The sequence below is a fragment of the Xiphophorus maculatus genome, chromosome 4 (assembly GCF_002775205.1).
Source record: "Xiphophorus maculatus strain JP 163 A chromosome 4, X_maculatus-5.0-male, whole genome shotgun sequence".
NCBI lineage: Eukaryota > Metazoa > Chordata > Actinopteri > Cyprinodontiformes > Poeciliidae > Xiphophorus > Xiphophorus maculatus.
In genome coordinates, this window is record NC_036446.1 from 25,587,941 (window position 1) to 25,601,753 (window position 13,813).

At 42.0% G+C, this 13,813-nt stretch overlaps 1 protein-coding gene across 6 annotated transcripts in view; it reads left to right on the forward strand.

The window, feature by feature from the left end:
- The window catches only part of tle3 (transducin like enhancer of split 3), a 29,609-nt gene extending 16,844 nt beyond the window's left edge, over window positions 1-12,765 (forward strand). For 4 of the 6 annotated variants that reach the window (XM_023332155.1, XM_023332156.1, XM_023332157.1 and 1 more), the window contains exons 9-21: window positions 777-835; window positions 3,218-3,340; window positions 3,941-3,991; window positions 4,404-4,559; window positions 5,323-5,458; window positions 5,714-5,889; window positions 6,454-6,530; window positions 6,620-6,869; window positions 7,592-7,839; window positions 8,637-8,784; window positions 9,588-9,738; window positions 11,012-11,088; window positions 11,447-12,765. In XM_023332155.1, the coding sequence (XP_023187923.1) occupies window positions 777-835; window positions 3,218-3,340; window positions 3,941-3,991; window positions 4,404-4,559; window positions 5,323-5,458; window positions 5,714-5,889; window positions 6,454-6,530; window positions 6,620-6,869; window positions 7,592-7,839; window positions 8,637-8,784; window positions 9,588-9,738; window positions 11,012-11,088; window positions 11,447-11,554 (1,760 nt within the window). In that variant the 3' untranslated portion in view covers window positions 11,555-12,765. The remainder of the gene's footprint in view (window positions 1-776; window positions 836-3,217; window positions 3,341-3,940; window positions 3,992-4,403; window positions 4,560-5,322; window positions 5,459-5,713; window positions 5,890-6,453; window positions 6,531-6,619; window positions 6,870-7,591; window positions 7,840-8,636; window positions 8,785-9,587; window positions 9,739-11,011; window positions 11,089-11,446) is intronic. The other 2 variants (XM_005809577.2, XM_005809579.2) reach the window with 1 other exon arrangement.
- The last annotated feature ends 1,048 nt before the right edge of the window (window positions 12,766-13,813 follow it).

Here is a 13,813-nt window from a genome sequence, read left to right on the forward strand (position 1 = left end):
ATAGTTCTTATCGTCATATTTATTGTTATCACAACTGTGCAACAAACTATTGTGATAAAACTTAAAGTCCATATCGCCCACCCTTACCTTAATGTTCTGATTTGATGTGAAAATAGGTTAATCAAATAATAGGAAAGCAGAAAAATGAAAACTATTATAATATACAGTACAGACCAAAAGTTTGGACACACCTTTTGATTCAATGAGTTTCCTTTATCTTCATGACTATTGACATTGTAGATTCACACTGAAGGCATCAAAACTATGAATAACACATGTGGAAATATGCACTAAACAAAAAAGTGTAAAACAACTGAAAATACCCCTTATATTCTAGTTTCTTCAAAGTAGCAACATTTTGCTGTGATTGCTGCTTTGCACACACTCTGCATTTTCTTGATGAGCTTCAAGAGGTCGTCACCTGAAATGGTTTTCACTTCATAGGTCAACCTGCCCTGTCAGGTTAATAAGTGGGATTTCTTGCCTTATAAATAGTCATGAAAATAAAGAAAACCCATTGAATTAGAAAGGTGTGTCCAAACTTTTGGTCTGTAAAATGTAAAATGTTATAAGATGCTACTTTTAAATGCTACTTCATTTGGTCTCCATAGCATCAAAAAGTACATTTTTGGTCGTTAAATTCTCTCTGAAAGCGTTTCCTCTTGATCACGTCGTAGCTAACCTGATGGGTTACACCATGCATTTGATTGCTGCTCTTTGATTGCAGTCTTTGCTGCCCTCCCATACTAATTTGTGTTTTGCTTTCCTCCCTCTTGGCCCCTCATCTTTTCACTCGCCTCTGGCCATTCCTCTGAAAGAACGCGAGTCCAGCACGGTATGTTGACTCTACTGCTCTCCGTCCTCCTGTGTGTCTGTCTGTCTCTCCCCCGACTCGCTCTGTTCCTAGCTCATCGTGTTTGGTCATTAGGTGTACTTAACGTAGACCTGAGCTCACCGTTCAATAGACATTCGTGCTGTCTGTGTAAGAACACACACATTTTTATACTTGGGGGCGGTGTACGGTGCCTGAATCCAAATGACTTCTGGCTAAATAAGCCACTGCCTTCTAATCCAGGTGGAAAATGACTCCAATCACTGGACGAGGATTAGTAGTCTGCTACCTCCTTTAATTTCAGCACAATTAAAAGTGACTTTGACTCACCTTCCGTTTCTACTTTAGAGGATTTACCATTACAAGAGTCCTTGTCATAGCTCATTGTTGTTATTCCTCATTCTGTAAACATTGTATTTCTCTGCTGCCTTCCTCTTCCTGCTGTTTGGTATCTTCTCATCACTTTGTTTCTTCCTTCGTCTTGTGTCGTCCCCATCTCTCCTCATGTTAAAGTCCTTGTTTTATCAGACTGGCTTAAAGCTCTCAGTTAGCTGGAGTGTAACGCTCTGTTGGATCTGCTCAAACAGATTAAGTTCCCATTGACTGGCCATCCTGAATGGGCTCACTCATGTCAGAAGGAAACCCTAACCCCCTCTCCACCTTCTCATTTGGTGACAAGCGGCTGCAGTACCACCTTACCTGCTCTCTCAGCCAGCCTCTCCTCCCTCTTTTTGTTTGCGTGCGCACCCCCCCACACACACACACGCCCCCCACGACCCACACACACACACACAAAGTCTTCCTGTTCTGTTGTCTCAGGTCATCTGATACCACAGTTAAAGGGAAGTGCATGGTTACTGAGACTAAGCAATCTTTGAAAGGCCTCCGGCTCATATTCAGACGGGCTGTAATACTGTAGGAGACAGCATCTCGCCAAGCTAGACTGGTGGCTTTGTTTTTGCAGCAGGAGCTGAACGCATCGGCCCGTTTTGACCTGAGGAGGAGGCGAAAAATTGGCCCAACTCATTTGGGAAAGCTCTACTCCTTTATAAAGGCGGCTGCTATCCATTAGCTGCTCTACCTCGGTTTAATCCTCCATCTTTCTGATAATTGTTTCGATTTATTAAGTCGATTCACAACAAGAATTGACCTCTAGATGTGCTTACCCCACCTACCCACTCGTTGACCTTCAGTCTGCCTGGCAGGGCCGCTCCACCATCTCAGACAACAAAAACCCTGTTTGCAGCTTTTGAGAAAGTGCAAACGTGTCTGAACGTTCCCACTAGTCGGGGAGAACTCATGGCTTTACTGCTAGACTGGTGTTGCTTGCCAAGTTCCTTTCCTGTTTTTAGTCTCTTGTCTCGTCCTTCTTTTTCCCCCCCCCACTAATTTTCTCACTCTGCCCCTGTCAGGACTCTTCTCTGCAGGCGGCACACTTTGTCTCGCCACATTGATCCTGTCCTGGATTCCTCAATGGTCTCTTTCATTCCCCTTTTCTTAATCCTGTTCATTTTCATGTCAGTTGCTTTGATTTTTAGTTGTTTTGTAAACGTGTTGGGAATCCAGAGTAAGTTTGATTATAAAAAGTTAATATAGTTTTCTACTGGCTTTTGCCCTGGCTGCAGTGGCAGGCCATAATATTGTCAAGTTTTATTTAGAATAGAATAGAATTACTTTATTTATCCCAGCAGGGAAATTATTTCGCAGTTACAGCAGCATAGAGACAAGACACACAACCACCACCACTGAGTAGCAATTGTAGACAAAATAAAAATAAAATATAACATGCTGTCAATATAAAAAGCAGAAAGCAGAGTTTTTTTTTAGAGTTCATGTTTTCTCTCCACTTTGACTCGTGACGAGTCACCTTCCCAGTTAGTGTTTTTGCGGCTTTGTGGTTTTGCTCAGCTGCCTCGTCTGTTTCCTCTGTGCTCCAGTGCTTTGGCAGCAGCAACAGGACTGAGCTTTCCAAGAATCCTCTTCAACCCCCCCTTTTTTTATTCCAAATCAGTCCAGCAGCATTGTGCAGTTTGCTTACTGTCAATATTATCGCTGACCCCACAAAGGAAAATACTACCTTCCCTTCATGATTGGTCATGAGCTGCATTTATGTCTTAAACATTAACAGCTGACATGCATAACACAGCGGCTCCAGTTTTGCTCTGCATTAGCGGCTTAGAGTCCAACATCTATGGAGAAATGTTGACACACTTTATCCACATTTGTTTTCCAAGAAGATTCTCAGTTGAATATTTGTTGAGGCTGTAAATCTATACTGTACACACAGTGTACCAGTGGATACTGATTTAAAACGAACAGAGCATGCCAAGGTAACTCGATGAGAACTCCGGTCTCATGCGATCGTTGTCGGTGTGTTTGTGGCAGAATAACTCGGTGTCGCCATCAGACAGCCTGCGGGTAGCGAGCGAGAAGCACCGCAGCTCTTCAGACTACGGCCTGGACTCGAAGAAACGCAAAGTGGACGACAAAGACAGCAACAGAGGATATGTGAGTGTTTTTTAAAGACCGACTGTCTATTCAGGCTCTTTTATGAAATGTTCGCCTTTCAGAAAACAAACGTACAAATTGGATTAATATATACAAGGGTTGGACAATATGGCTGAAGAACGTATTGTCTTCAATACGTTCGACAGTTATTGATTAGTTTTTTTGTTTTAAATCTCTGAAATACATCCAAACTGGTACATGCCTTTTCCTGTTTTCTCCAGTTTTCATTCCACATAATTTTTTTTTTTTTTTTGAGGCGACTCATTAAACTGCGCCTGCGCAAGTTACTCATCAGCTTGTTGCTAGGTGACCAAAGAGTGAGCGAGTGTGTTGATGTCACCAACCTTGACATCAAGGCGTGAGAGGTTGAGCAGCTAAAGCCTTTCCTCTGCCTACATCCCCCAGAATCCCTTGCAATTCTGGATCAGAGTTCAGTGAAATTATTGAACATTCAATCAGACGTATTATCTGCTGGTATTGATCACATGTCTATTGCAATATATATAGTTATTGATTTATTGTCCAGCCTAAATAGTTATGCGTTTTTGTGCATGTAGGTCAAATAAATCCCTTCCCACTAATGTTGCGCCTCTATTTCAGGACAGTGACGGAGAGAAAAGTGACGACTTGGTGGTGGACGTGTCCAATGAGGTAAGACGGGCATTTAGCTGCTCAGACACATTCTTAAACAGGAAGGCTGCAAAGAACCCAAACACAGTCCTCTTTTGTCTGTCCAAGCCTCAGCACCTTTCACTGTGTTGCCAAAACGTCTGACATAATATTGGTTGTGTGCTTTGAGGCTGTTTACTTGGTGAATTTCCCTCTGCCATTCATGCAGAATATAAGACAAAGAACACAAAGAGAAAAGGGTGTGACAGGTGAATGAGAAGTGCATGCATATGTGTGAGGTGGGGGACAGAGGGGAGCATGAGCATACATCGGGATATTTATCTGTGTTTGCACATGAGGCCCCAGCTTGTTTGACCTACATGTAAATGCCAGTGGCTTTCCTCCGGCCTGTTTGCTCAGTCTTGCACTCCGTCCGTCTCGTTTAACTCTGCAGGACCCAGCCACCCCTCGAGTCAGCCCCGCCCATTCCCCTCCGGAAAACGGCCTGGATAAGTCCCGGGTGCTGAAGAAAGACGCCGCCCCCAACAGCCCCGCCTCCGTTGCGTCTTCGGGCAGCACGCCGTCGTCTAAGGCGAAGGACCACACCCATGTGAGTGTATCAGGATGATGAAACGAGGGGAGAAGGGAGGCTTATGGTGGAGGTGATGAAGCCTGAACTGACAGACTAAAGGAGCATTTGTCAAATGAAGTGGGTGGCTGTGTGAAAGAGTAATACGGAGGCTTAGGAGTTGGCTGCTGTGTAGGATTTGAGGGAGCAAAGGGGTGGATGTCTTTTCAGGAAATCAAACTCTATGGCTCAGTCCTATCAATCTCCTTTATGGCTTACCCAGTAAATGGTCATTTCTCCGTTGCTCTGAGGCTGTAAATAACCCCGAGTCTCTGCAGAGGGATATGTGCTGTCTGGTTTTTGTTCGCCGTGTCCATAATCTGCTCCTCTTCCATCCTTATAAAAACCGACATTTAACCTGGCTTGAAATTTTTCATTACATAAACCATTTTACTGAATATTGCTAAAGATAATCAACACAGTGGCCATATTACTACTTCCTCTTACCATCATTATAAAACCCAGTTTCTTTCATTCCCTTATTAACATTAACTGGCAAGGGATGAATAAATAATTATTTGGGCCAACATCTTCCATAAGTCCTGACAAGCTTAGCTTCTAAGCAAAGGTTTATACCCTCATCCTGACACACTATCACACACTCACAACCACGGCTGTGACGAGCGCCCATGTTAGATTGGATTAACTCAAACTGTTCGCTCAGATTGTCACTCTGGATTTTCCTGCCTGTGGGGTGTTTTCGACTCAAACTTTGGAAATGGACAAAATAATTTCTCTGTTACAGAACGACAAGTCGTCAACACCGAGCCTAAAGTCCAACACGCCTACACCGAGGAACGAGGCCCCCACACCGGGGACCAGCACGACGCCTGGACTGCGGCCTTTATCGATGGGAAAACCGCCCGGCATGGAGGCACTAGGTAATTACTGACAAATCAGTTATTCTCCTCATTATTCACTATGTTTCCTGTAACAAAGCACCCTTTTTAACAAGCAAGTACACACCAGTTTCACTGTTAATGCTTGTGAAAAAAAAATCTACCACAGTCTCACTATGTGGCTCCTGTGACCTTTCCTTTCACTGCTACAACAATTTTACTGCACTGACACTCATAAAACTAAAACCTAGGAAGAGTTTAGTAATGAGTTAAAGGGCATTTCCTTCTCACCATCAGCTGCCCCGGCCCTCCGTACTCCCCTGTCGATCGCTGGTTCTTATGCCTCTCCATTTGCCATGATGGGTCATCACGAAATGAACGGATCACTGACCAGCCCCGGTGTCTATCCGGGTCTCATCTCACCCCAGATGAGCGCCGCTGCAGCCGCCGCCGCCTACGGACGGTCACCAATCGTAAGTCCCACAGATTTTATGCTGAAATTCTCACCCAAGATGTAGAAAAAGAGATGCAACAAAGATCCTCCTCCAAACATCTGCACCACCATCTGCAGTAGGTTAAAATATTTGACTAAACATGGAGAAGCAACATTTAGTTTTATACCTCACTAATTCAGAACAAACTTAAGATCCAGACAAAAATCCTACTCGTTTATAGACTGTGGAGTATGTAAGAATGTAATATGAACATTCTTGTTCATATTACTAATCGAGAACAAACTTTAGATCTAGAGAAACTCCTATTAGTTTAAATTGTGTAGAACTTTTGTCTTTTTTTGTTGTTATCTTCTTTCTTTTGGTTTTGTTGTTTTGTTTGTATTTCCTTCTAATTAATGTAAAGCACTTTGAACTGCTCTTCCTGCTGCAGTGTTTTACTTGTTTCAGACTTAATCTGCATATTTCAAGGGATTTTCCTGGAAATTATGGCTTGACCTCAAGATTTAGGCGTCTAAATCTACAGATTTGTTTTTACTTGAAAATAAACTTAAGCTTATTTGATTTCTTTATTTTTTTGTGCAGGCGGGGTTTGACCCCCATCCTCACATGCGAGCTCCAGGCCTGCCGGCCAGCCTCACCTCCATTTCAGGAGGAAAACCGTATGTTTACATTTTTGCTTTCGCTCTTTAACTACCGTAGATTTTATTCCCAGAACTTGACTCTCTTCCATCTCTGTTGTCGTTTCCAGAGCTTACTCTTTCCACGTGAGTGCAGACGGTCAGATGCAGCCCGTGCCCTTCCCTCCAGACGCTCTCATAGGCCCTGGCATCCCGCGCCACGCTCGTCAGATCAACACGCTGAGCCACGGCGAAGTAGTGTGCGCCGTCACCATCAGCAACCCCACGCGTCACGTCTACACTGGTGGAAAGGGTTGCGTCAAGATCTGGGACATCAGTCAGCCAGGCAGCAAGAGTCCTGTGTCCCAACTTGACTGTCTGGTAATCAGATGATTTCACATTTTAAGATGGAGAAACTGAGTCGAGTTAGCCTTACTCTACATTTATTTCAGGATGTGCAGCCATAAGCGGATCCCAGTGTGCTAATGAGATCTCAAAGTAATACATTAAGGCTTTTCTTGAGCATTAAATGTAGCCTGACTCTCCATCCCTCTACAGCTGTCCACAGATCCCAACAGATAGAGAAGTGAATAATTCAGTAAAATGTCTCGCTGCTGTGCTGAAATTATCCTTGGTGAAGGGGGAAAAAAAACCCTGCTGAGTAATGATGTTCTGATTGGCCAACCCTGTCTGCCATTACGCAGCTCATTACTTTCTCCCAACTGCCTCCCGTTTCTCATTTTGACTCGGTGTCTTCATGCTGTTCAGCTCATATGGCCTCCTACGCCCTTAAGGTGTGTCCAGAGTGCACTTTGGTTTTATAAAGCCATCAGGGTGCTATTTTAATTTGACCAATAGCTTCTACAGCACTGTTGATTTGTCTTTCTGCTCTTGTGGAGCCGGCAGCCCAACTGTCTCTCGTTAAAGTTGACATTCACATGTTCACTAGATAAAGTCAGCTGCCTCACCTGGTTAAAAAAAAAAGGTCTTAAAAGTGGATGTACTGCAATATGCTGGTTTCTCTATGATTTTTTTTTCTCATCTGGAATTTGCACATGTATACAAATTTATTCCAACCATTTTCATTCTTTTATCTTTTCCAGAACAGAGACAATTACATCCGCTCCTGCAAGCTGTTGCCCGACGGCCGCACCCTAATCGTCGGCGGCGAGGCGAGCACGCTGACCATCTGGGATCTGGCCTCGCAGACGCCCCGCATCAAGGCTGAGCTCACTTCCTCTGCTCCGGCCTGCTATGCTTTGGCCATCAGCCCCGATGCCAAGGTCTGCTTCTCCTGCTGCTCCGATGGAAACATCGCCGTGTGGGACCTCCATAACCAGACCCTGGTCAGGTCGGTACTTCGCTTAAACGCTGTGTTTTGGACACAAGCCTGAGGGAAAACAATACATTGCACCGTTTCTTTTTATTATTGTGAAGAGTCAAAAGAAGGGCAAGAAATGTTTGGCAAATGTTGTATTCTCTAAATGGTAAATATAGGTTGTTTTTGTTTTTTTTAAGTTTAAAAGAATAAACGTAAAATTATACAAATTTACTCAGACATATTTTTGATGCATCTAATGCTGAAACGATTAATTGCAAAGAATCGAAATAATCATCAACTAATTTTGTAATCGATTAATTGTAATATACAGACCAAAAAAACTAAAAACTTTTTTCATAATTATGTTCTACCAGTGTTTCTCAAGTGGCATAGTTTGGCTTCACCTGGTTGAAGCTTTGTTAAAAATAAAATCTCCTGTTAAGCACCTTTTCTAATCCAATTATTAATTGCTTAATCCAACAGATCAACAGGCTAGTCCTACACTGTTTTGATGCAAAGTCAAGCAGAAAGGGGTTGAGCTTTTCACATGTTAATGTTAGAAGTATTTTTTTATCTGCAGACTCATCCTTTGCTACAGATAATGACGCGTTCACTAAAGGAATGCCATGCCACTTCATTTTAGGCAATAAAATGTTTATTTGCATTTGAAGTAAAATAGGCTTAAGTGGTTAAATGAAAAATCTTTTTATTTGAATAAACAATTACTAAAATAATTGTTAGTTGCAGCTCTAGATACATTCATGTCTTTTTTCAAGTGGTGAAAAAAGGCACGTCTCACTTGTCTTCATGTGTTTTGTGCATTTCAGGCAGTTCCAGGGCCACACAGACGGAGCCAGCTGTATCGATATTTCCCACGACGGGACCAAACTGTGGACAGGAGGGCTGGACAACACGGTCCGCTCCTGGGATTTGAGGGAGGGCCGGCAGCTTCAGCAACACGACTTTACCTCACAGGTACAACTTGAACAATTTGCATTTCCTGCAAAAATGCAGTGTGAATGTTGTCAGCTGAATATTTTTAGTGGAAATTGCAGAAGCATTTAAAGTCAATTGCAGAAATGTAAAAAGTAGGTAAAAGCCTGCAAAAGGTTTCTACCTATAGAAGCTCTTCTATAGAAAAACTATAGAAGAGTGAACATTTTCTGTAAAAATCCCACCCAGAGTGTTATAAGTTCATACAGAACACTGTTTACAAAGCTAAACACTATCGATTGTCTACTTGACTAGCATGTTGCTCTACCATTCAATGTTAAAACCCCCAGAAATGTAATGAGCAGAAACATTATAAAATAAAACAGTCTGCTTTGATAGAAGATTGCAAAGCGTTCTGCTTATATCATATGTTGAATATAAACGGCAAGAAATTTTTTTTTAGCTCATCTAGTGCAGAGCAGCTTATATGCTGAAATTAGCCAAAGCATATTATAGATTATGCTAGATTATGATCTATAATCATGATTATAGATCATAATCTATTGGCATAATCTATAACATGGGTCACTACCATGGTTCCCAACATTAAATTGTTCCACCAAGTGTGATAACAGCAATGTGCAAGATGTTCGCTAAAAAGCTAATGTTAAATGAAATGCTGGCAATGCTGACCATCACTAGCATGTTTTCTAACATTGACTAAATTTAAAAGATTTTTATAAAATGTAGTCAAAATAGCAGCACTTACACTAATTAAACACACAGTGACATTTATTGGCAGTGAAGTAGACTTGCTCCAAGGTACATTTATGTTTTTGTTGCAGATCTTCTCATTGGGCTACTGTCCCACTGGAGAATGGCTGGCTGTGGGAATGGAGAGCAGCAATGTGGAAGTGCTCCACCACACCAAGCCAGACAAGTATCAGCTGCATCTACATGAAAGCTGTGTCCTCTCACTCAAGTTTGCCTACTGTGGTAAGTGACCTGCAAAGAGCTGGAGAAAGTCCTACGGCGAAGGACAATCTTTAAATATCCAGAAGCAAACTGTTGGGGCGTGTAGACGTATTTACAAATTAAAACTTCCAACCCAAACTCTAGTCAGAGCCTGCGCTACTATGTCTGGTTGTTCAAATCATAAGTGAACAGTTTCTTTCCCATCAGCTATGTTCTTTTGCTTTTATATATAAAATATTAATAACATGCAGCATTCAATGTCACAGTACAGAAAGTGAACATTTTATGGATTCATAAGGGTGAAATATTTCAAGTCTCCATTTCTTTTAATTTTGATTATGACTTACAGACAATGAATACTCTGAAAAGGTTACAGCATATTCATAAAAAAGTTATGCACCAGCAACAGGGATTATGGCACCATTGTTGAGCAAAAAAAAATCAAGAATACATCTTTAAGACCAAACACTAGATAAGATGAAAGCATGAAATATTTTATTATTTACGGAATCTCTACAAAATGAAGGCTTCACTTTCTGAGTCTGGAGAGGAATATTGCACTTTTATAGATTCTAATTTTTATGTCAAGTCGGACAAATTCTGAGACTGAATTGATCAGGTTACAGCAACAACACATTGCATTTTCCCCATGCCTGCAGCAGACTGTAACTGGGTGGAAGATGGAAAAAAAAAAAAAACTGAATACCTGAATTTGATGATATTTTGATAATTTTATGTGAGCAGAGTTTTAATAGTCTCTTCATTATCTGGCAGCACAGGGAAGACTTCAAAACCTGTAATAACAAAAGGAGATGATTCTGCACAATTTTACTTTTAATGAGCTGTAAATTACACCGGTTTTCAGACACCAGTGGGCTGATGGTGGTTTAAGTGTCACTTCCCTGATGTGTGTAGGGCTAGTGGTTAAAAATTTCAAACAACGATCATTTAACAGCAAATCAAGCGCTTCGAAAATGTTCGTTCGCATTAACGTATCCTCAGAAACCAATGAGCACAGCCTCATCTCCTCCACCAGTGAACTGATTCATTCAAATGAGACCAGAGCTCTTAGTGTCACTGATTAAATCAGCAGCCAGCTAGCGAGTTGGTTAATTAATCAGAGGGTCATTTGAATAATTAACTGGGTTAGAGCTGCAAGTCTCCTTCATTATGTGTTTTATGATTGTTGATGAGGTAATTAAAGTAGCACATTTAAAACGATTCCAGTTGCTCTGTTATGTCTGCGAGGACCCTTACCTGCAGTGTGTTAAAGGTGTCTCATCTGTGCCTGTAGGTAAATGGTTCGTGAGCACGGGGAAGGACAACCTGCTGAACGCGTGGAGGACTCCTTACGGTGCCAGCATTTTCCAGGTGATGATCGCAGTTCTGTAATATTTGACCAAATGCTGCTAAATCAATACAATCACATGAAAAACATTAGTGGCTTAGTTCCATGTTGTTGTCCTGAAATAAAGAAAACAGTACTACAGCTATTTCAAACAGAGATCGATGGGGTTAAAGGTTTCTCGGATCGGGACGGTCTGCGTAAATAAACCAGCTGTTTGTGACGACTGAAAATGAAGTCAGTAAAAGTGTGTGGAGCCAACAGTGAACAGGAGTCACTCGCACTGAAATTTAGTGCTTGCTTGGCAAACCAGTTTAACCTTGACGATATGTCACGACCACGATGAGCAAACTAAACGTTTTGACTGTTTGTGTTTACTTTCAGTCGAAGGAGTCGTCGTCCGTCCTGAGCTGTGACATTTCTGCAGATGACAAATACATCGTGACAGGATCTGGTGACAAGAAGGCGACAGTCTATGAGGTCATCTACTGAGATTATTGTTCTGCTTCAACATGGGCTGCAACAGATTGAAGCAAACGGCATTTTTCTCTGACTTATTTTGGAATTCAGCTGCGCTATTGGCCTGTGGAAACTCATACTGGAAGGATTTTTTTAAATCCCTTGTTTTAGGGTTGTACTTTTTTTTTTTGGATGTGACGGGATGGAGCGGAGCTTCATCTCTGAGAAATTAATTCCTCAAAACATGTACATTGTGTACATACTGGATTAAATAAGACATTTTATATATTATTAAAGTATATATATATATATATATATATATATTTTCATGTCCTGGGTGTACTTGTGACCATTGTTTTGGTCGCTCTCGTCTGAGAGAGAAACCAGAACACGAACTGAAACTTTTTCAATTATTGCACCCTGATTGTTTTCTAAAGCACATTCTGCAGGCTGATCTTTCCAGGAGTCAAACAGAGGAGCCTGAATCTTCCAATGTTGAACGTTTCATGGAGATTTCTTTTTTTTTTTTTTTAAACCGGCCTTACGTCACAACGCTCTTAAAGGACAAAGCATGGTCGGATTCAGGCGGACCCTCCACAGGAACAAGTGGGACGTTGATTCAGGAGAAGAGACGGATGTAAATTTCCTTCCTGTATAAAGAACTGTACACGTGTCCTAATGTTCTGGTCTGTGTGTGCTTTCCCTGTTTTTGTTGATCGCCTGTGGCAGATGGGGGATGTTACAGCTCAGTCTAACCCTTGGACCTCAGTTGGCAGCAGATGCCACGAACTGAATGACTGTGCGCTTTTTTTTTTTTCTTTCTAACTTGACGTACTGATCTCTCGCTGCTCCACTTCTATTCAAACTGAACTCCAGCAATCCGGTCCGTGCTGCTGGGATTCCTGTGCCCTTTGCATCCCACCGATATTCCTGGAATATGTGTATTTGGCTGTGATGGAGAGGAAGGCAGAGTCGGTCTGTCTTCACAGAAATGTTCAGTGCCTGAAAATGCTTTCAAGGACAGAGGGAAGCACACTTACATGTAAACAAATGCGGTAGTTAGCGAACGAAGCTGAGGGTTAATACTTCTGGTTTGTTTTACTGTGCTTCTCATCCTGCCGGCATTTACAACTTAAGGGGCAAACTGCACCTCTGATTCACACCAAAGTATGTAGCAACTGCTGTCAGCACTGAAAATAAATGTACAGTTGTTAATGACTCAATAAAACAGTTTTTTTCTAGAAGGGCTTGCCTCTTTGTGGCTTTGAGCTGGGATTACTGATGAAGGTAACTTCTTTTGAGCCGATGATGGCCGACTCAACAGGTTTCTAGACTCAGACCAAGATGAAGTTCTGATTGTGTTTAGGTTAGAACACATTTTCTCTTTATAAAATAACACCACAAGTTTTTCAATTATTTAAACACATGATTTGTGGTAAAGAGGTTCAACACCATATTATGTATATAGAGAAACATCCACAGCAGGAGATCTGAGCTTCAGTGCTTTATTGTAACTGTGGCTTGAATTCATAGTTTTGGATAAAATGTTCACCACCAGGTCATTTTCTCAGAACTTCAGCAGCTTTTTGGTGAGAGCTTGACTTTACGCTACCATTTCCTAATTGGTGCAGTATTCACTGTTATCATTAGACCTGGACTTAATCATTGGCTATTCAGCTATCCCAAAGATGAGCCTTAAATTTTCCTCCAAATATTTCTGCGTTTAAAATTGTTTTAGCTGAGCACTTTCTAGGCCCGTTTATACATTTCCCGTTCTCTAATTATCAAGGCACCCTGTTCTGAACAACCTGTTCTACCCAGATTTCCAGGGTGGAGCGCATCATGTACAACATGTGCTGCCTTGTCTGTCAATAAGGCCCGAATGTCTGACTCCAATTTATGAGCCAGCTGCACAGAATCAGCAGCGTGCATGTCACGACTGATTAACTACCTACAACTATTAGGAAATTATTCGCCATATAATTTCCGCCAAAACAGGATGGATCTGGTTCGAGACGTTATTCTTTTGCACACAGCTGTCCTGGCAGGAATCAGTTCTCAGTTTTAACATCGCTAACATGGTGCCTGGTGGACCAAGGCGAAGTTCAGCAGAAAGAAAGTAAAGCGGGATTGTTTTGACTCACCTCAGTGTGACGACCCGACTCCTGCTGCACCGTTTCCATGGAGCCGACAACATTGGCTTTGTTTGGCTCTGTGCAGCTTTGATCTGTTGTGGGGGGGGAAGATTGAGAATGTTCTGTTGAGAGAGTTCATTGGTCAAGAACACAGACG